The 23,486-nt window shown below is 41.8% G+C and overlaps 1 protein-coding gene across 3 annotated transcripts in view; it reads left to right on the forward strand.

Moving 5' to 3' along the window:
• gpd2 (glycerol-3-phosphate dehydrogenase 2 (mitochondrial)) overlaps positions 1-23,486 on the forward strand; it is a 139,207-nt gene that overhangs the window by 38,901 nt on the left and 76,820 nt on the right. For all 3 annotated transcript variants that reach the window (XM_072261962.1, XM_072261965.1, XM_072261963.1), the window contains exon 3: positions 8,798-8,972. In XM_072261962.1, the coding sequence (XP_072118063.1) occupies positions 8,798-8,972 (175 nt within the window). The remainder of the gene's footprint in view (positions 1-8,797; positions 8,973-23,486) is intronic.

Raw genomic sequence — 23,486 nt, forward strand, 5'->3', positions numbered from 1 at the left:
TTATCCAATTCATAATTTGAAAACTTGCTCACAACCGCATAATTATTATCACATCATCAGTGGTTTGTATGCACATGTATACTTTGTATTATGTTCATTACAACCTGGTGTATTTTTAAAGTACTGAAGGCTTTAATAAATGAATGTGATCTGAAAGTAACTCCAGTGAGAAAACAAACGAAATCCATCTCTAAGTAATTTGCATGAAGTCTTGCATTAGACTAAAACTGTGATTACAGGACAACCTAGCTTTAATTGTCTGCACTATTTAAATATGCACTTTTTTTTGGGAGTAGATGATAATTAATAGGTCTTGTTTGCTGTTAAGCTCCAAATTGCAAATGTCTTGATACTGTACGTTCAAGAATTTGCAAGTCAAATCATGTTCCAGCAGGAGCAAAATTGATATAATCATTCAGTATGAGTTCTGTGTATAGATTTGAATAAAACATTTAGTCATCATTAAAGTTCTCTATCTCCCCTTGGAGTGAGAAATTGTGTTAGAAATTAACCAAAGTGAACCTATCATTAATATAGCTTTCCAACCCTCTTTTTAAACAATTTGTAAAAATAATTACAGTAGGTGGGGGAAAAATTTACAGTGCTCCTGTAGAAAAGCACTAAATGATTATGAAAATTTTAATTGCACCTCTGTTTTATAATTTCTTATTTAAAGAAACCATTTCTATTTTATTGTAATGTGGTGCAACTGTCAAATGGAAAGGTTTTAATAAACTTGAATTTGGATGAGTTTTAGACTTTGTTCAATGAATGTTTAGAAATGGTTATGTGATGGACGTTGACACGAAAAGAAAAATCTATAAATATAAGAAAACACAAACACAAGAAAGCCTGCAGATGCTGGAAGACATGACAAATCTTTAAACTGCTGGCTCCCATCGAGCTGCACTGGGACTATAGCCCTCTGTAGCTGGATATCCTGAAAAAGGGTCTTAGCCTGAAACATCGACTATACTCTTTTCCATAGATGCTGCCTGGCCTGCTGAGTTCCTCCAGCATTTTGCGTGTGTTGGTCTATAAAAATATGACTTTGGTGAGGCCTAATTTGGATCATTATGTGCTGTTTTCATCATCTGATCTACAAGAAAGATGTGAATAAGGTTGAGAGGATACAGAGGGTATTTACAAGGGTGTTGCTCGGACTGGAGGACCTGAGTTAAAAGGAACAAATGAATAGGTTAGGACTTTATTCCTTAGAACATAGAAGATTGAGAGAAGACATGAGAGAGGTATACAAAATTATGAGGGGCATAGATAGGGTAAGTGCAAGCTGGCTTTTTCCACTGAGGTTGGATGGGATGACAATGAAAGGTCATGGGTTAAGGGTGAAAGATGGGAAGGTTAAGGGGGAACATCAGCAGTAACCACTTCACTTAGAGGGTCACAAGAGTGTGTAACAAACTGCCAGCACAAGTGGTGCATACGAGCTCAATGCCAACGTTTAAGGAAAGTTTGGTTAGTAGGGGAATGGTGGGGTATGGTCCCAATGCAGGTCGATGGGACTGGGCAGATTAAATGGACTGAGGGGCTTGTCTCTGTGCTGTACTTTTCTATGACTCTACACCTCTTCTGAATTGTAACAAATGAAGCTATGACATACAGGCAAGGGGTATTATAGCACGGAAACGGTCATTTTGGCCGAACTAGCCCAAACCACTGGAGTGTCCTCCCTGGTCATCCCAGTGCCCCTTGTCAGCCTATAAAGTTTCAGGCATCTCTCCTCCATGTAACACTTAAGAGGTTCAAATACTTCTTAAATGTTACAATTGTACTCGGCTTGGCCACTGACCACGTCCTCTGCCAGCTTATTTCAGATACTCTCTATCCTCTGTGTAAAGAATTTACTACTTTGATCTCTTTTAAACCTCCCCACTACTCTTGTATCTGAGCTGTCTAATTTTGGACTCCCCAAACCTGAGAAGAATGCTATTACAGTCCACCTAACCCTCAGGATTTTATAAGCCTAAGGGAGGTCTCCTCATTCTTCTGTGCTCCAAGGTGCTAAGGTCCAGTGTAGCCATCCTCTCCCTAGAAAGTCTTTCAGACCCTTAAGGCCAGGTAGCACTCTTGGAAACCACTTCTGCACCCTCTTCAGCTTGACATTGTCTTTCATATAACGTTCATATAAGGTCCTTTAACATCTGCCGGACGATGCTGAGGATGTTCTACGAGTCTGTGGTGGCCAGTGCTATCATGTTTGCTGTTGTGGGCTGGGGCAGCAGGCTGAGGGTAGCAGACACCAACAGAATCAACAAACTCATTGGTAAGGCCAGTGATGTTGTGGGGATGGAACTGGACTCTCTCACAGTGGTGTCTGAAAACAGGATGCTGTCTAAGTTGCATGCCATCTTGGTCAATGTCTCCCATCCACTACATAATGTACTGGCTGGGCACAGGAGTACATTCAGCCAGAGACTCATTCCACCGAGATGCAACACAGGGCGTCATAGGAAGTCATTCCTGCCTGTGGCCATCAAACTTTACAACTCCTCCCTTGGAGGGTCAGACGCCCTGAGCCAATAGACTGGTCCTGGACTTATTTCATAATTTACTGGCATAATTTACATATTACTATTTAACTATTTATGGTTTTATTACTATTTATTATTTATGGTGCAACTGTAATGAAAACCAATTTCCCCCGGGATCAATAAAGTATGACTATGCCAATACTCCAAATACAGCCTCATCCATGGCATACATCAAATGCAACATTATGTCCCTACTCCTAAAGTTGATGCCGTGGCTGAGGAAGACCAGCATTCTAAAGTTCAAAGTAAATTTATTACCAAAGTACATATATGTCACCACTTAAATCCTGAGATTATTGTTCTGCAGGCATACTCAATAAATCCATAATAGAATAATTACTATAATAGAATCAATGAAAGACTACACCTACTGCATTTATAACCAGTGTGCAAAAGACGACAAACTGTGCAAATACAGAGAAAAGGAATAATAATAAATTAGCAATAAATACTGAGAACATGAGATGAAGAGTCCTTGAAAGTGGATCCATAGTTTGTGGGAACAGTTCAATGATGGAGCAAGTGAGGCTAACTGAAGTTATCGCCTTTGGTTCAAGAGGCCAGGGGTTGAGGGGTAATAATTGTCCCTGAACCTGGTGGTGCGAGTTCAGAGGCTGCTGTACCACTTTCTTGATGGCAGCAGTGAGAGGAGAGCATGACCTGGGTGGTGGTGGTCTCTGATGATGGATACTGCTTTCTGCTGCAGTGTTCTGTGTACATGTGGTCAGCGGTGGGGAGGGCTTTACTCCTGATGGACAAATTGGTGCGGGTGAGCCATGGCGATATTCTGCAGGCATTCTAAACACGTTCTGCACCACCCTGTCCACTTGTGCGGCCACTTTCAGTGAACTCTGCACTTGTACTTCAGATCCCTCTGTTCCACAACACTTGTCAGTGCCCTGACGTTCACAGTATGCGTGAATATCCAAATGTATCACATCACACTTATTGAAATTAAAATCCTCAGCCCATCTCCTTAATTGATCAAGATCTCTCTGTAATTCATTCTGGCATGCTTCACTATCAACAAGGCCCTCTAATTTAGGATCATTAGCAAATTTGCTCATCATGCTATGTACATTCATGTCCAAGTTACTTACTTAAATAATGAAAATCAGGGATCCCAACTTTGACCCTGGAACAGCTCACGAGACACAGGCCTCCAGCTGGAAAATTGACCTTTAACCAGCACCAGGCAGCATCTATGGAAAAGAGAACAGTTGACGTTTCAGGCTAAGACCCTTCTGCAGGACTGGAGAAAAAAGGATGAGAAGGTAGGGGGAGGGGAGTGGAAGAAGAAGTACAAGGTGATAGGTGAAACCAGAAGGGAAGGAGGGCTGAAGTAAAGAGCTGCAGAATTAATTGGTGAAAGAGATACAGGGCTGGAGAAGGGGGAGTCTGATAGGAGAGTTCAGAAGGCCATGGAATAAAGAACAGTGGGAGATGCACCAGAGGGAGATGATCGGCAGGTAAGGAAATAAGGTGAGAGAGGGAAAGGGAATGGGAATTGGTGAAAGGAGGTTGGCAATACTGGAAGTTCAAGAAATTGATATTCATGCCATCAGGTTGGAGGCTACCCAGACGGAATATTAGGTGTTGCTCCTCCAACCTGAGTGTGGCCTCATCGGGACAGTAGAGGAGGCTATGGATTGACATGTTGGAATCCCTCATCCTTTTTCCCTCTAGTCCTGATGAAGGGTCTCAGTCCGAAACATCACCTATACTTTTTACCATAGATACTGCCTTGCCTGCTGAGTTCCTCCAGCATTTTGTGTGTTGCTTGGATTTCCAGCATCTGCGGATTTTCTCTTGTTTGTGATTCAACCATCACCCTCTGTTTCCTGTCAGTGAGCCAATTCTGAATTCAGCTTGTATGCTCCCCTTTAATCAGCCTGCTGTGTGGGACCTTGTCAAAGGCCTTACTAAAGTCTATGTAGACAACATCTACTTCCCTGCATTCAGCTATCCCCTTAGTAAGCTCTTCGAAAAACTCCAAAAGATTCATCAGACATGAATTCCAACACATAAAACTATGCTGATTATACCTGATCAATCCTTGACTATCCAAGTGATGGTTGATTTTCTCCCTCAGAATCCCCTGTAATAACTTTCCTACAACTGAAGTCTAGTTCATCGGCTTGTAGTTCTCTGGCCTGTCCTTGCTACCCTTCTTGAACAGTGGAGCACCATTTGCTACACTCCAGTCTTCAGGAACTTCAACAGTGGCTAACAACAAAAGCCAATTTCTGCAATTTCTTCCCTGGACTCCCATAAGGTTTGTGGGTGCACATGTTCACGCCCTGGGATTTTCCCACCTTGATGTTGCAAGTACTTCTATCCTTGTAATAAGCATATGACTCAAGACCTCACTACTTATTATCCTTGTTTCTTTGATATCCTTTTTAAAACACCAAGGAAAAATACTGTTTAAAAATCTTATCCATCTCCTGTAACTGCATATATAGGTAGCGATGGTCTTCAAGAGGACCTAGTCTTTCCAAAGTCACTCTTTCATTGTTATTATAGCTGAAGGACCAGTGAGATTATCTTCATCCCTGTCTGCCAAATCCATCTTTTTGTCCACTTGGTTTCCCTCTTAAGCTTGTCTTAAACTTTTTATATTCGTTGAGCGATTCATTTGTACCCAGTTACCTAAATGCTTCCTTCTTGTTCCCAGAGCTTTGATATTAAACCTGCAGTCCTATCCATAACTATTTAAAAATTAATGGAATTGTGGTCAGTAAGTGCTCCCCAGCTGCCATTTTGGTTACTTGGCCTGCCTTGTTCCCTAAGAAATGGTCCAGAATTGTTCTGACCGAGTAAGTTCCATTATAGATTGGACATACTACACAAATCACACCTTATCCAGGCCATTTGCATTCTGGGTGGCCCAGTCACTAGCAGAAAAATTGCAATCACGTATTAGCACTACCCTATTATTCTCACAGTTCGCTATTTCTCGAAAAAATTGCTCCTCGAGTTCCTGTTGACTGTTGGTGTATAATACAGCCCTAAATTCTAATAAATGACTTTGTGAGATGATCCGTCAAGAGTATCCTCTCCAAGTTCTGCTGGTATGTCTTCCCATATATAAAAAAACAACAGCCCATCCACTTTCACCTGTTCCTCTGTACCCAAAGGTTCAGTATCCTGGAGCATTGAGCTGCCAGTGTTGCCCATGTCTCAGTCATATTTCTGTTATGGCCACAATATCCCAGTCCCTGGAGGCAATCGGAGGCAATCCACACTCTCTGGTGATCCGCCTTACTTTTCAGCAAATATGCATTCAAATAGATGCAATTTAAAACAGTAGTCCTATCTGTATACCTGGTGATCTTGATTGCTTTGTTTGCACACTTTGTTGCTGCACTAACCTCTGTCTTCTCCCTGGTTTTGCAGTGAGTGGGTGAAATGATCAGAAGATCTTTTAGGAAATTATCTTAAAGGTCAGTGTTAATGAAGTCCACATACAGTAGTTCAGAGTTACAGGCTGTTGCAATCTTCCCTTACTGTAATTACACATTAAATGCTTCATGAACATTAGAAAGTTAGGTTCAGCACCTATTTTTATGTATACCCTTTCACCAATGATTCCCAATTGTCAATAAAGATCTCTAATTAAGAACACGGCCAATTAAAATAATCTGAAGTTACTTGTGGGTGGTGGGATGGAGATATGTTTCTACCAAATGAGGTGTAAGGCGCTCCTTCCCTCTACTAGCCTCCAGGTCACCCTTGTGCAAGCTGTAGCACCAGCTTAGCCAACCTCTCCCCCGCTCCCCGATCAGAGCCATGTGAAGCCATGGGAACAGGTCGTGTGAGCAGCTGGTGCATAGTACAAGTCCTGGTTATGCAACCACTGACTCCAGGCAGACGTTCTCTGATGAGTATCGATAAAGGCTGCGGTCACCCATCTTGTAAAGACACTGCCCAGAAGAAGGCAAAGGCAAACCACTTCTGTAGGAAAATATTCCAGGAACAATGATGGTCATGGAAAGACCATAATCACCCATGTCATACGACACGGCAGATAATGAACAAACAAAAGTCTCTTGCCACCTAGTCACACATGTGGGGAAAATAACCTGGAGAATCTGGGATCCTTATAAACGCAAAGGCTGTTTGATCAATATGTCCAAATTGTGAATTGTTTTGAGAAACAATTCCCACCAGCGGAAGCATTGGTAACTAAAGGAACCACAGTTGAATTGCTAGTAAAGAGCCCATAGCAATACGATGAGAGCTTTTGAGCATTTTTATTACTCAGTGAACCATTGTAGCTTGAGATGCATTGGTTGTCAGCATGGTGGAAGCACAATTCAAAAATAGCTTCCAGGAGGCAGTTCAAGAAGTACTTGAAGGGGGAAAGTTACTAAGACTGAGATGAAAGAGCAGGGCACTGGATCTAATTGGGTTGATTCACCAGAGATTTGGGACTGGTGTGATGGATCAAAAAAGCCTTGATAAGTTTGATCATACTGTGAGAAGTACACAGTTTATCATTTTTACATCTATATGTTGAGTGAAATAAAATACTACTACCTTACAGAATGTTCAAAGTAAATTTATTACCAAAGTACATATATGTCATCGTATACAACCCTGAGATTCATTTTCCTGTGGGCATACTCAACAGTTCTATAGAATAATAACTATAACAGAATCAATGTAAGACCATCCAACTTGGACCTTGAACCTGAGTGCTGAAGACAGCATATTAATCAAATGCAGAAGGAAGAAATAATAATAAGTAAATAAGTAATAAATATCGAGATGACAGTAGTTTTTGATGAACTCTACTTCATGGTCTCATTGGGAGCTTTGCTATTGCTTGCGTGGTTGGGTGGTGGGGATCGCTGCTTTTGCTGGATCAAATGGGGGGAGGATTGCTGCTTGTGCATGAGAGGGGAAGGGCATCTTTGGGATTCTAACATTTCTGTCATTCTTTGGGTTTTTTAATGTTTTGTGGATGTCCACAAAGACTAAGAATTTCAGGTTGTATACTGCATACATTCTCTGATATTAAATTGAACCATTGTTGAGCTCTTGATTGTGGGAACATTTCAATGATGGGGTAAGTAAAGTGAAGGTGTGTAATGTGTTTCAACTGTGTTGTCTGAGAGGGCTTTGTGCCTGTTTTTAAATTTCAGAAATGTGACAGAATGTCATTTTTTTTGCACCCTGTTTTTTGATTAAATTTTTGCAAAACGACTGATTCTGGAAGCAAAACTGCGTTTCAGATGGCTGGAATTTCCTGGCATACTTGAGACATGCTCACTTGTTGTTTGCTTTCTCTTGTCCCACTTGTTTGTCATGTTCAGGAAGGTAATTGGACAATGGGACAACGAGGCAGCTGAGATCTTAGAGAAAGGCAAAATCAGCTCTACATTTCCTGAACTAATGGGGATTTAAAAGTGGCTTCAGAATGATGGTGATTTGCAGGGAATGAATTAAATGTCAGATAGAGAAATAACAAGGAAAAAGTAAGTTTTCATTAAAATGGGAAAAAAGAAAAGAAAAGTTTAATAAAAAGAGATTCTGGAAATCTCTGACTGTAGTTCATTTCATTAAAGACATTTCAGATATTTTGAATGGGAACTAGAGGTAAGTAACTTAATATTATTTAATTGGTCAGATTCATAATTAGAGATCTTTATTAACAAATGTGCAAATACGTGCTGGGCCTAATTTTCTGTGGTGAGTTCATGGAACATTTGCTGTGCTAGTGCATTGTGGTAAGATTGCAGCAGCCTGTAACACTGAGCCAAGTGGCTTCATTACCTTCCATCTTTAGGACAATTCCCGAAAAGATCATTTGATTGCTCCCATCCACTTGGGTACTGATACCTCTGTTATTATTAATTGCCGGGCACTTTGAAAATAATAGCAGGTCTAAACAGAATATCAAGAGAAACCATTTCACCTTTGTTTGCTTGTGTTAAGAGTGTATATAAAGTAGCTGCGTAGGGGAATCCACTTCTGAAATGTTACCCTCATTGAAATAAATAGAAATAGATTTTAGAAGAGAGTGAGGACAAACTCCAAGTGCTAAGAGTCTTGTGATATTACAGAAGAATGTGGAATATATAGCAGTATTTTTGTAAATGAACTCGTTTCATATCTGCTGAGAGAATATTGTCATAGAATGTCAGACACTTCTGTCATTTCAATATTTTTAATTGGGCACAAATGGAAAATTCTGTGTTGAAGTCTTGCTTCATTGTCCTTCTATTTTAATTACTTAGGCCCGCCTTTCTTATGTTGAAGCATCAGAACTGTTAAACAGGGAATATCCTCAAACTGAACTCCCATCCAGAGAAGCTCAACTGTACACTTTACGGACCACCAAGGAGTTTGATGTCCTTATTATTGGGGGAGGGGCAACGGGATCTGGCTGTGCTCTGGATGCTGTTACTAGGGGTAAGTAATGTCTAAAAAGCATTCATTTTTGTGTGTTTTGGTATTGCTCTTGTGTATATTGTTTCTGAACAATTGCCTGAGTAAAATTGGAAATCATTTTCCAAAGAACTGTGCATTTATTCTGTTATTTCTCAGTTTTTTCCCTTTTCTAATAAATGTTTTTTTAAATCCTAATGCCTTCTACATGTTCATACAATTAATATCACAGATAGTCTGATATAATTGTTAATCAAGTTGCAGTTCCTTTTTTACTTAAACTAACTTTAAGAGTAGACAGTACTGTGAACCCACAAATCAGGATGCTTCTCTGAATTTATACAATGGAAAGCAGTTTTGTCACTTCAATGGATTTTCTTCTTAACATGCCTTGTGGACAGAACAAGCAGAACACAATAGTAACTGTTTTTAACAATTAAAGTATAGTGCATTCTGGTTAATTGGGACACATTGGGACACATTGGGCCAGTACATTTTGGCGCAATTAAGCGGCTGCCCTAATTAGCTGAAGTTTCAGGGAAGTAGTTAAAAAGGTATAAAAAAGGCAAACTACCATTTAGATTATGACAACACATATCAAAGTTGCTGGTGAACGCAATTTTATGAGAACAAGATTATGAGAACACTCAGTCCTCGTTTATAGTCATTTAGAAATGGATACATGCATTAAGAAATGATACAATGTTCCTCCAGAGTGATATCACAGAAAAACAGGACAAACCAAAGACTAACACTGACAGAACCACACAATTATAACATATAGACCATAAGACCATAAGACAAAGGAGCAGAAGTAGGCCATTCGGCCCATCGAGTCTGCTCCGCCATTTTATCATGAGCTGATCCATTTTATCCTATTCAGTCCCACTGCCCCGCCTTCTCACCATAACCTTTGATGCCCTGGCTACTCAGATACCTATCAATCTCTGCCTTAAATACGCCCAATGACTTGGCCTCCACTGCTGCCCGTGGCAACAAGTTCCATAGATTCACCACCCTCTGACTAAAAAAATTTCTTCGCATTTCTGTTCTGAAAGGGCACCCTTCAATCCTGAAGTCATGCGCTCTCGTACTAGACTCCCCCATCATGGGAAACAACTTTGCCACATCCACTCTGTCCATGCCTTTTAACATTCGAAATGTTTCTATGAGGTCTCCCCTCATTCTTCTAAACTCCAAGGAATACAGTCCAAGAGCGGACAAACGTTCCTCATATGTTAACCCTCTCATTCCCGGAATCATTCTTGTGAATCTTCTCTGTGTCCTCTCCAACGTCAGCACATCCTTTCTTAAATAAGGAGACCAAAACTGCCCACAGTACTCCAAGTGAGGTCTCACCAGCGCCTTATAGAGCCTCAACATCACATCCCTGCTCCTATACTCTATTCCTCTAGAAATGAATGCCAACGTTGCATTCGCCTTCTTCACTACCGACTCAACCTGGAGGTTAACTTTAAGGGAATCCTGTACGAGGACTCCCAAGTCCCGTTGCATCTCAGAACTTTGAATTCTTTCACCATTTAAATAATAGTCTAAATATAGTTACAGCAGTGCAGGACAATACCATAATTTGATAAAGAACAGACCATGGGCACGGTAAAAAAAAGTCTCAAACTCCTGAGTCGATCAACTCCCGAGTCCCCAATAGCAGGCGGCAAAAGGGAGAAACTTCCTGCCATAAACCTCCAGGCACCGACAACTACCGATGCATTGGAAGCACCCGACCACAGCCGACATTGAGTCCGTCCGTCGGAAAACTTCAAGCCTCCAACCAGGCCCTCTGATATAGCCTCCCGAGCGCCATCCTCCGCTGAGCGCCTTCGACCTCGCCCGGGCGCTGAAACAAGCAAAGCCGAGTATTCGGGGCCTTCTCTGGAGATTCCGGACCTCACAATAACAGCCGCAGCGAAGCGGGCATTTCAGAAGTTTCTCCAGATGTTCCTCCGTACTCTCACATCTGTCTCCATCAAATCAGAGTTGTGCACGGTCCCCTAGTTGACAAATAACAGACATCACCACTACGACAGTGCTGCATCGCGCCGCCATCTTCTCCTCCATTTAACTGAATAACAAATTATGCACTTAAGTGAAAAGCAGAACAAATTAGAACACTATCAATGCTACTACAGTACTATAACCATATAACCATATAACAATTACAGCACGGATACAGGCCATCTCGGCCCTTCTAGTCCGTGCCGAACCCTTATTCTCACCTAGTCCCATCTACCTGCACTCAGCCCATAACCCTCCATTCCTTTCCTATCCATATACCTATCCAATTTTTTTTTTAAATGACAAAATTGAACCTACCTCTACCACTTCTACTGGAAGCTCGTTCCACACAGCTACCACTCTCTGAGTAAAGAAGTTCCCCCTCGTGTTACCCCTAAACTTTTGCCCCTTAACTCTGAACTCATGCCCTCTTGTTTGAATCTCCCCTACTCTCAATGGAAAAAACCTATCCACGTCAACTCTATCTATCCCCCTCATAATTTTAAATATCTCTATCAAGTCCCCCCTCAACCTTCTATGCACCAAAGAATAAAGACCTAACTTGTTCAACCTTTCTCTGTAACTTAGGTGCTGAAACCCAGATAACATTCTAGTAAATCTCCTCTGTACTCTCTCAATTTTGTTGACATCTTTCCTATAATTCGGTGACCAGAACTGTACACAATACTCCAAATTTGGCCTCACCAATGCCTTGTACAATTTTAACATTACATCCCAACTCCTATACTCAATGCAACACACATCAAAGTTGCTGGTGAACGCAGCAGGCCAGGCAGCATCTCTAGGAAGAGGAACAGTCGACGTTTCAGGCTGAGACCCTTCGTTTGCCTATACTCAATGCTCTGATTTATAAAGGCCAGCATTCCAAAAGCTTTCTTCACCACCCTATCCACATGAGATTCCACCTTCAGGGAACTATGCACCATTATTCCTAGATCAATCTGCTCTACTGCATTCCTCAATGCCCTACCATCTACCATGTATGTCCTATTTTGGTTAGTGCTACCAAAATGTGGTACCTCACACTTATCAGCATTAAAATCCATCTGCCATCTTTCAGCCCACTCTTCTAACTGGCCTAGATCTCTCTGCAAGCTTTGAAAACCTACTTCATTATCCACAACGCCACCTATCTTAGTATCATCTGCATACTTACTAATCCAATTTACCACCCCATCATCCAGATCATTAATGTATATGACAAACAACACTAGACCCAGTATAAATCCCTGAGGCACACCACTAGTCACCGGCCTCCAACCTGACAAACAGTTATCCACCACTACTCTCTGGCATCTCCCATCCAGCCACTGTTGAATCCATTTTACTACTTCAATATTAATACCTAACAATTGAACCTTCCTAACTAACCTTCCGCGTGGAACCTTGTCAAAGGCCTTACTGAAGTCCATGTAGACAACATCCACCGCTTTACCCTTGTCAATTTTCCTAGTAATCTCTTCAAAAAATTCAATAAGATTTGTGAAACATGACCTTCCACGCACAAATCTATGTTGACTGTTCCTAATCAGACCGTCTATCCAAATAATTATATATAACATCTCTAAGAATACTTTCCATTAATTTACCCACTACTGGCGTCAAACTCACAGGCCGATAATTGCTAGGTTTACTCTTAGAACCCTTTTTAAACAATGGAACCACATGAGCAGTACGCCAATCCTCCGGCACCATCCCCGTTTCTAATGACATTTGAAACATTTCTGTCAGAGTCCCTGCTATTTCTACATTAACTTCCCTCAAGGTCCTCGGGAATATCCTGTCAGGACCTGGAGACTTATCCACTTTTATATTCCTTAAAAGCGCCAGTACTTCCTCTTCTTTAATCATCATAGTTTCCATAACTATCCTACTTGTTTCCCTTACTTTACACAATTCAATATCCTTCTCCTTCGTGAATACTGAAGAAAAGAAATTGTTCAAAATCTGCCCCATCGGTTTTGGCTCCGCACGTAGCTGTCCACTCTGATTCTTTAAGGGACCAATTTTATCCCTCACTATCCTTTTGCTATTATTATAACTGTAGGAACCCTTTGGATTTATTTTCACCTTACTTGCTAAAGCAGCCTCGTATCTTCTTTTAGCTTTTCTATTTTCTTTCTTAAGATTCTTTTTACATTCTTTATATTCCTCGAGCACCTCATTTACTCCAAGCTGCCTATATTTATTGTAGATCTCTGTCTTTTTCTAAACCAAGTTTCCAATATCCCTTGAAAACCATGGCTCTCTCAAACGTTTAACCTTTCCTTTCAACCTAATAGGAGCATAAAGATTCTGTACCCTCAAAATTTCAGCTTTAAATGACTTCCATTTCTCCATTGCATCCTTCCCATAAAACAAATTGTCCCAATCCACTCCTTCTAAATCCTTTCGCATCTCCTCAAAGTTAGCCTTTCTCCAATCAAAAATCTCAACCCTGGTTCCAGTCCTATCCTTCTCCATAATTATATTGAAACTAATGGCATTGTGATCACTGGACCTGAAGTGCTCGCCAACACATACCTCTGTCATACCCCTATAAAGCTGTGTATTAGTTCCTATTAGTTATCAACAGAGGAATTCATCCAGTGTATGCTGTCCTTTTCATTGACTGTAAATGAACAGAATCAGTGTAGAAACCTATTACAGACAATGAATTGTCTTCATACAATGCTTTTGATTATTGCATCCACCAAATCTTCATTTTTATTGCAACATTGAGTTGATTGTTGATACCTTCAAATTATTTGTAGTCCTAACTTGTTGAATGAGTGAAATCATTTCATTTTCACTCCCAGCAGTTTCTCACATCTCCAAGCCTGAATGCTTGTATCGGCAGTGAGCAATGCAGTTGTGATTTATCTTGCTGCTTAATTCTTGCCAACTATCAGTGACAAAGTAACTTTTTTTTAAACACAAACACATGCAACTGATGCTATTTAAAAACTTCATTCTAAACACGGTGAAGTGTCTAACGGCCACACAAGTGCACACGGCTGATGTTAGTTAGAAACTGCTCGGCATAGTGTCCCAAATAAACAAAGCAAAATTGGCTATTTTCTTGATTAGTTTTTCTTCCTTACGTTGTCCGAAATCAATGTCTGCCCTGATTAATCAATGGCCTAGTTAACTGGAATCCACTGTTTTCTGGTTCTCTGCCTATTGCAGCTCCACGTAGTTTGTTTTATTCTGATCATCATGTCAGAAAGGTAGTAAAGTGGAATGTTCCAGAGAATGCTTTCCAATTGTCAGTAAAACTGCTTTGGTGAGTCCTTACTCAATCCACTACCCCATGCAGTCCCAAGCTTGTTGCCTTTTGAATAAAGTGGGTCAAATTTATTTCAGCTGTTTAATTTTAAATGATTCTGATCAGACATCAAATTTTCTGTAAAACTGTTCATACTGCTGATTGGGCAGGTGGCCACCTGAAAAAACTGGTTGTGACATGGTTCATTAAATTTTTGTCAAGGAGTTTTCAGTCAGGTCTAGAGGACGCAGAGGCCCTGATACCAGTTTTGGCTGCATGCATAGATTTATCTTTATAGATAAGGTAGGTACTGCACTTTTCTGGTGTAGTGAATCTGTGGTTGTCAGCCACCATATTAGGTGATCAGCTTGTACCCAGAAGGTGCCATATTTCAGACCAGCTACTGGGTCGCAGTGCTGAAGGTTCCCCTTAGACACTCGTGTTTGAAAGGAATCGGCCACCTCCAGGTACTGCACCTTAGTCACATACAGGTGTACAGTACACTAAGAACACCAAAGGCCATAGAACAATCCAACTTTCACCCGAGCTTTCCTGGAAGTTTTAGATGAGCTTTAAGGTATTATGGGGAATGTTGATGCGAAAATTGAAATTTGATTCATTCATTTTCAGTCCATGGCCTGTTGCTGACGTGTCAAAGTTTATTTTTTGGTTTATGTACTAATTCCCACTTCATGCCCCTATCATTGGAGAAGAAGATGGAACAAAGTAGATGCTGGCCTTCTTTCACAGTTCCCCCAGGTTTGGCCTTTTGATCTTCCTGGAGTATTGTACTCTAGTATGTGATGGAAATGAGTCCCAGCAAAATGGCCTACTCGGAGTCACCAGTTCTTTTAGAAAATGAGCTTTTGTAGAGAGGACCAGTTGGCACTGCGATCTAGTGGTTGGTCTTAAAAATGCCACCATCTTCCTTCACTTAGTGCACACTGCAGCTATTCAGGTTAACCAGATGATCCTGGAAATTTTATTATGACTGAGGGACCTGAGCCCAGAAGGATAAACTGCTCATGACATTGGCCATACTGAGCTATGCACATTCAGGACAATTAATATGCAGTCTGTTTAATTTGTGTTTTTTTAAGGTTGATATAGCTGGGGAGGTAATAGTGATAAAGTCCCTTTACCCAGGGGTCCCCAACCTTTTTTGCACCACGAACCGGTTTAATATTGACAATATTCTTGCGGACCAGCCGACCTGTGGGGTTGGGGGGTGTTAATCACGACCAGAATATAGGTGATAAGTCAACTAAGTCACTTATAAGTGGCTAATACACTCCTAATATTAAACACACAGCACATATTTTCCCCGTATGAGCATATAAAATCATTGCAACACACCAATATCGCTGAATCAGTGGGAGCCCTGGGCTTGTTTCCCTGCAACAAGACAGTCCTGTCGAGGGGTGATGGGAGACAGTGATACTCGAAGGGGATTCCTCATGTCCAGCCTATTTCGCAATTTAGTTTTCGTTGCATTCATTTCAGAAAAGCCCACTTCGCAGAGATATGATGTTGGAAGTGGAAGTGCTTTCGTGGCTATCTCAGGGTATTCAGCCTTGACTGCCGGAAGAGATGTTATGTCAAACATACTTTTCAGCCCACCATCATTTGCAAGCACGAGGAGTTGATCTTCTTCCTGTGCTGACATGGACGACGTGTGTGTAATGACCTTGCGCGTTCAAATTCCAACAGTGAGCGTGGCAGGGAATGAGGAAAGGTGCAGCTGACTCACATCGTTTCCTCACTGCCCGGTAGCACATGTTTTGCGATCTGGTACCGGTCCGCGGCCCGGTGGCTGGGGAGCACTGCCTTTACCTATTAAATGCTCCCAATGGTGTGCGCTTCAAATAGCCTCTGACAATCAAGTCCAGCTCCAGGCCTTCACGTGTGGTTTAGCTGCTGAGCCTGGCAGAACTGTTTCTACTGACAGGAGAAGGGGCAAAGGCGGGTTACTGGCACCTTAAGACCAGTTGCTTCGGGCAAATGGGGCTCATCAGCCATGGTTGGCAGCTCATTTAGGAGAAGGAAAATTCTGATCTTAAATCTCTACTGCCTTGCGGCTATACCCAGTCTTGGGAAGGCTTCTGGATTAAATCCCGAAGGAAAAGTCCAGAGTTAGACACCCTAAGGCTGTGCTACATTGAGTTCAACATTGACTGGCAACTCCCATGATGCTGCTGGTGCCTGTCCTTTGGGTTCACCAGATGCATGGAGAGGAGGAGTTTCCGACATGGACAGCAGCTTGTTTTCCATATTGTACTCCCCAGGCTTGCATATCTAGACTGCTAGAAGGCAACATCCATGGTCAACCCTGACCAATCAAAGCCTCTTGCTCTTATTCTTAATTTGTGAAGTCAATGAAAAACTGTGACCTGCAAAAGTGACCTAAATTCAAGTAAATATGCAGTTTTTTTGTGATTGATGCAGTCTGTGTACCAGGTACACCTTCCTTTAATACATAATATAAAAACTCCTGCCCTGTTAAATGCTATTTAAAAGCTACACCTTCACGCGGCTGCTCACCCTTCAACTTCTTCATTTTAATACAACAATTTGGGTGTTCCAATTCATTAAGAGGCTCCTTGACCAATGGGTTATAGGCTAATAGTGAACAAATTTTTGCAAACAAATAAGAGAAATTCTGCAGATGCTGGAAATCCATGCAATGCACACAAAATGCTGGAGGAACTCAGCAGGCCAGGCAGCATCTATGGAAAAGAGTACAGTTGACGTTTCGAGCCGAGACCCAGCCCTGATAAAGGGCCTTGGCCTGAAACATTGACTGTACTCTTTTCTGTTAGGCCTGCTGCTGAGTTACTCCAGCATTTTGTGTGTTTTGCAAGCAAATGATTTTTTCCCGCTATTCTTGGAACTGGGAAGCTTCTACCTTGGAAAATGTTGCCACCTGCCGAGTACTAATGTGTACTTAAAAGTTGAGTCTGAACGATGCAAAGCCACAAAAATCCCGAATTTACTTATTTCACTTAACTATTCTTTTAGTTTATGTTAAAATTAATTCAATAGAAACTACTGACAAAGGCAAAAATGCTGTTTGGTTTTATATTTACTTAAAGCTGCGAATTTCTCTTGGAAATAGTTTGCATTCATTTGGAAGCATATGTACACAACCTAGTTTGTTGCTGTTTATGTCCTTGTTGTTCTGTAAAACCCATAAGATCTAGGAGCAAAATTAAGCTACTTGGCCTATCTAGTCTGTTCCACTATTTAATCATGGCTGATCCATTTCCCTCTTAACCCCATTTGTATGCCTTTGCCCCGTAACGTTTCATGCCCTGACTTAATCTGTCAACCTCTGCCGTTAATACACCCAGTGACCTGGCCTCTAGAACTGCCTGTGAAATGAATTCCACCAATTCACCACACCCTGGCTAAAGAAATTCCCCCTCATCTCCATTCTGAATGGACATCTCTCTGTTCTGAGGTGTGCCCACTGGTCCTAGACTTCCCCACTGTTGGAAACATCTTTTTCATAATCATGCTTTCTAGGCCTTTCAATTCATTAAGTTTCAATGAGATCACCCTTCATTATTCTAAATTTCAGCGAGTACAAGCCCAGAGCCATCAAATGCTCCTCATATGATAAGCCTTTCATCCTGGAATCATTCCTCTGGACCCTCTCCAATGCCAGGACGTCCTTTCTTAGATAAGAGGCCCAAAACCGCTCATAATACTCCAGTGTGGCCTCAACCAGCGCCTAATAAAACCTCAGCATTACGTCCTTTTATATTTTATTCATCTCGAAATGAATACTGTCATTGCATTTGCCTTCCTTACCATTGACTCGGCCTGCAAATTAACCTTTTGGGAATCTTGCACAAGGACCCCCAAGTCCCTTTGCACCTCAAATTTCAGAATTTTCTCTGTTTAGAAAATAGTCTATGCTTTTTATTCCTTCTACCAAAATGCATGCCCATACACACTGTGTTCCATCTGCCTCATTGTTGCCCATTCTCCGAATCTGTCCAAGTCCAAGCCTCCCTGCTTCCTCAACACTATCTTCCCCTCTACCTACCTTGGTAACGTCCGCAAGCTTGGCCACAAGTCCATCAACTCCACCATCCAAATCATTGGCATACAATGTAAAAAGAAGCAGTCCCAACACCGACCTCTGTGGAGCACCGTTAGTCACTGGCAGAAAAGGCTCTTTTTTGTTCCCACTCTTTGCCTCCTGCCAATCAGCCAATGTTCTTTTATGCTGGTATCTTTCCTATAATACTATGTGCTCTTAATTTGCTAAGCATCCTCATGTGCAGCACCTTTGTCAAAAGTCTTCTGAAAATCTAATTACACAATATGCATATTCACTGGTTCTTTTTATATCTATCCTGATTGTTATTTCCCTAAATAATTCCAACAGATTTGTCAGGGAAGAATTTACCTTAAGGAAACCATGCTGACTTTGGCCTTTTTTTTTAATCATGTTCTATTTTAACTTCATCAGTCCACAGGGCTTGTTTCCAAAATGCATCAGGCTTGTTTAGATGTTCCTTTGAATCTTTTGAATAGAACTTTTTGGCCACAATGAGCAAAGGTATGTTTGGAGAAAAAAGGGTGCAGAGTTTCATGAAAAGAACACCTGTCCAGCTGTTAAGCACGGGGGTGGATCGATTATGCTTTGGGCTTGTGTTGCAGCCAGTGGCACGGGGAACATTTACTAGTAGAGGGAAGAATGAATACAATTAAATACCAGCAAATTCTGGAAGCAAACATCAGACCATTTGTAAAAAAGCCGAAGAGGAAAAGTGGGTGGCTTCTACAACAGGATAATGAACCTAAACACACCTCAAAATCCACAATGGACTACCTTAAGAGGTGCAAGCTGAAGGTTTTGCCATGGTCCTCACAGTCTCCCGACCTAAACATCATCTAGAATCTATGGATAGACCTCAAAAGAGCAGTGCATGCAAGACGGCCCAAGAATCTCACAGAACTAGAAGCCTTTTGCAAGGAAAAATGGGCGAAAATCACCCAGACAAGAATTGAAAGACCCTTAGCTGGCTACGAAAAGCGTTTACAAGCTGTGATACTTGCCAAAGGGGGTGTTACTAAGTACTGCCATACAGGGCGCCCAAACTTTTGCTTTGGGCCCTTTTCCTTTTTTGTTATTTTGAAACCGTAAAAGATGGAAATAAAAAAGTTTTCTTGCTTAAAATATTAAAGAAATGTGTCATCTTTAACTTTATGCCTTTTGGAAATAAGTTCATCTTTTACTCGCTTAGCTATTCACAGTAACAGAAATTTTGACCAGGGGTGTCCAAACTTTTGCATGCCACTGTATGCCCACTCTTTCGCTTATATGTTGGCTTTGACTTCACTTCTCAGCCATGGCTGCATCATCCTGCCTTTAGAATACTATTTCCTCTTTGGGATGTACAGTATCTATCCTGTGCCTTTCAAATTGCTTCCAGAAGCTCCAGCCGTTGCTGAGCTACCCTCATCCCTGCTAGTTTCTTCTTCCAATGAACGTCGGCCAGCTCCTCTCTCCTGTGTCTGTAGTTCCCTTTTCTCCATTGTAACACTGATACATTGGACTTTAGCCAATCTAATTTGGTTCATTACGCAATACCCAATCCAGAATAGCTGATCGACTGGTGGCTCAACCACAAGCTGCTCCAAAAAGCCATTTTATAAGCATTCTACAAATTCTCACTCTTGCAATCCAACACCAACCTGATTTTCCCAATCTACCTGCATATTGAAATCCCCCATCACTATCATAATATTGCCCTTTTGACATGCCTTTTCTGTCTCCCATTGTAATTTGTAGCCCACATCCTGCCTACTGTTTGGAGGCCTGTACATAGTTTCCCTTGCAGTCTTTTTACCCTTGCAGTTCCTTAACTCTACCCACAAGGATTCTACATCTTCCAATCCTATATCACACCTCTTTCTTCAGATTTGATTTCATTTTTTACCAACAGAGCTATGCACCCACCCCCCTTGGCCTACCTGCCTGTTCTTACAATATAATAGGTGTCCTTGAATGTTAAGCTCTCAACTATAATTTTCTTTCAGCCATGACTTAGTGATGTCCTCAGTGCCATTCCTGCCAATCTTTAACTGCGCTACAAGATCATCTACCTTATTCCGTATACTGCATAAATATAACACCTTCAGTCCTGTATTCATCACCCTTTTCGATTTTTGTCCCCATTACACTGCAACTTATCCCACTGACTGCAATTTTGCCCGAATGTCTGCCTGTCCTTCCTGATAGTCTCATTACACACTGCTTCTGCTTGTAAACCAACTGCCTCAACCTCAGCCTATCACTCTGCTTCCCATCCCAGGCCAAATTCGTTTCAACCCTCCCACCAGTTCTAGCAATCCTGCCTGCAAGGATATTGATCCCCCTGAGGTTCATGTGTAACCTGTCCCTTTTATACAGGAAACACACACAAAATGCTGGAGGAACTCAGTAGGCCAGGCAGCATCTATGGAATATAGACGCCTGGCCTGCTAAGTTCCTCCAGCATTTTGTGTGTGTTGCTTGGATTTCCAGCATCTGCATATTTTCTCTTGTTTGTGCCTTTTGCACAGATCATACCTTCTCCAGAAAGACATTCCAATGATCCAGAAATCTGAAATCCTGCTCCGTGCATTAGTTCCTCAGCCACAAATTCATCTGCCAAGTCATCCTATTCTTACCCTCACTGACACCTGACGCAGGCAGCAATCCAGAGATGCTACCCTGGATGTCCTGCTTTTCAGTTTTCTGCCTAGCTCCCTAAAACCTCTCTTCAGAACCTCCTCTCTTTTCCTGCCTACAATACTGTACAAAACTCTTAAGTGCATATATATAGTACATATAGCTAGGGTGCACTTTTGCACAGTAGAGTAACTTAAAATTTCTACTTGCGATTTACAATATATGTTAAGAACTGTAGACATTTTTTTGTTTGAATTAATATCTTCTGTGTTCAAATAAATCCAGAATACTCCCTAACAACGTGCATAAAGACATCGAGCTCCTCAGGGAGTGAACTTCATTGTCATTTTTTGTACTGTGCAAAAGTCTTGTTCATAAGACTTTTTTTTTACAGTACTGTATGTCATTAGTGCTAATTTGTAGCAAGACGTATGGCTGCTCACCCTTCGGCTTAAAATACCATGGACTTGATCCAAGATGTCCCTGACCTTAGCACCTGGGAGGCAACTTGCCAACTGGTTGTATCTTTCACTTTCACAGAACCTAGCGTGTACTCCTCTAACTATGGAATCCCCTATCACTACTGCAGTCTTCTTCCCCCCACCTTCCCATCTGAGCCACAATGCCAGACTTAGCGCCAGAGACACAGTCGTTGCGGCTTCACCCTGATAGGTCATTTCTCCCCTCCCCCACCCTCCAAACAGTATCCAAAGTGGTATACTTATTATTGAGGTGAACGGCTGCAGCGATACACTGTGCTGGTTGCCTATCTTCTTTCCCTCTCCCAACAGTCACCCAGACACCTGTCTCCTGCGACTTAGGAGTGACTACCTCACTGTAGCTCCGATCTATCACCTCCTCAGTTTCCTGAATAAGCCAAAGGCCGTCGATCTGCAGCTCCAGTTCCTTAACGCATTCTCTAAGGAGCTGCAGCTCAGTGCACCTGGAGGCCTCCTAGCATTCCCATATTGCACACAAAGAACAGAAAACAGCCCCGGAGCCATTTTCACTGCTCTAACTATATACTCACAGATAAAGAATGAAGAAGAAGAAACTTACCTGATACTTACCTCGCCCAAGCCTGTTCTTGCCGAAGCCTGATGAGTCAAAGCTTCCCCACTCTAACACTGGTCCACTTACACACTGGCCATTCCGCCTTATTTTTATTTGCCCTTGCGAATGCATCACGATTTGGTTGGGAAAATGCTTATTGTTCCTTTTAAAATCTCACCCATGGACCTGTGAGTTGCCTCCTTTCTTGCTCCTGATTCAATTGGACTGCTGGAAAAATAAATTGTTATACATTGTCCCTGAGTTATCTGCACTACGTTTCAAGCCAATAATTCTTAATTGCATTATATTAATGTGGAATCATGATTAAGCAGAACTAATTGCATAATTGATTAGAATTCCACATTGTATTTCTTTCATGTTTTGTGAACTCACTCTATGATACCAGATATCCTGATGTGAACATTATCTTGTGTTTGGCAGCGATTCTCAAATTCCAGCCCAACTGCCTACAGAGATGCATGTGGTGCCTGGAGAAGGGAAGGAGGGAACATCGACTCAGGCCATGAGAGGCCTGCGTCGGGCATTTTTATGCCTTACAAGGCGCAGATTGGAAGTCTGTGTGGGGCGCCACTCCCCGCACAGACATTAGAGCAATGTGTGGTTAAGTGCCTTGCTCAAGGACACAAACATGCTGCCACAGCTGAGGCTCAAACTAGTGACCTTCAGATTACTAGACGAATGCCTTAACCACTTGGCCACGTGCCCAACACTAACTTCCCAAAGCATTAAATAAGGACTTGTGAGCATGAGGCTGCTGAACAGAACAAGAGCCCAAACTATTACAGGAAACATACTAGCACGGTTAGAAGATTGGTGTCTGGTAGGAGGCAAAGAATGGGAATAAAAGGTGCCTTTTCTGGTCGGTTGCCGGTGACGGGTGATGTTCCACAGTGGTTGGGTTTGGGACCACTTCTTTTTGTGTTGTATGTCATGATTTGTATGATGGAATTGATGGCTTTGTGGCTAAGTTTGAGGATGATATGAAGATAGGAGGAGAGGCTAGTAGTGTAGATGAATCTGCAGCACTTAGATTGGGAGAATAGGCAAGGAAGTGGCAGATGGAATATAGTGTAGGGAAGGGTAGGGTCATGCACTTTGGTAGAAGGAATAAAGGTATAGACATGGAGCATATCCAGAAATCAGAGGTGCAATAGAACTTGGGAGAACTCATGCAGGATTCCTTAAATGTAAGGAAGGGAAATGCAATGTTAGCATTCATTTCAAGAGGACTAGAGCAAGGATGTAATGCTGAGGTTTTTTAAGTAATTGGTCAAAACACATTTGGAGTATTGTGAGCAGATTTGGGCTGCTTGTCTAGGAGAAGATGTGATGTGCTGGCATTGGAGAGGGTCCAGAGGAAGTTCACGAGAATAATTCTGGGAATGAAAGGGTTAATGTTGAGAAGTGTATGTTGGCTCTGAGTCTGTACTCACTGCAGTTTGGAAGAATGAGGGAGGATCTTATTGAAACCTATCAAATATTGAAAGGCCGA

Source organism: Mobula birostris, chromosome 6 (genome assembly GCF_030028105.1).
Source record: "Mobula birostris isolate sMobBir1 chromosome 6, sMobBir1.hap1, whole genome shotgun sequence".
Taxonomy (NCBI): domain Eukaryota; kingdom Metazoa; phylum Chordata; class Chondrichthyes; order Myliobatiformes; family Myliobatidae; genus Mobula; species Mobula birostris.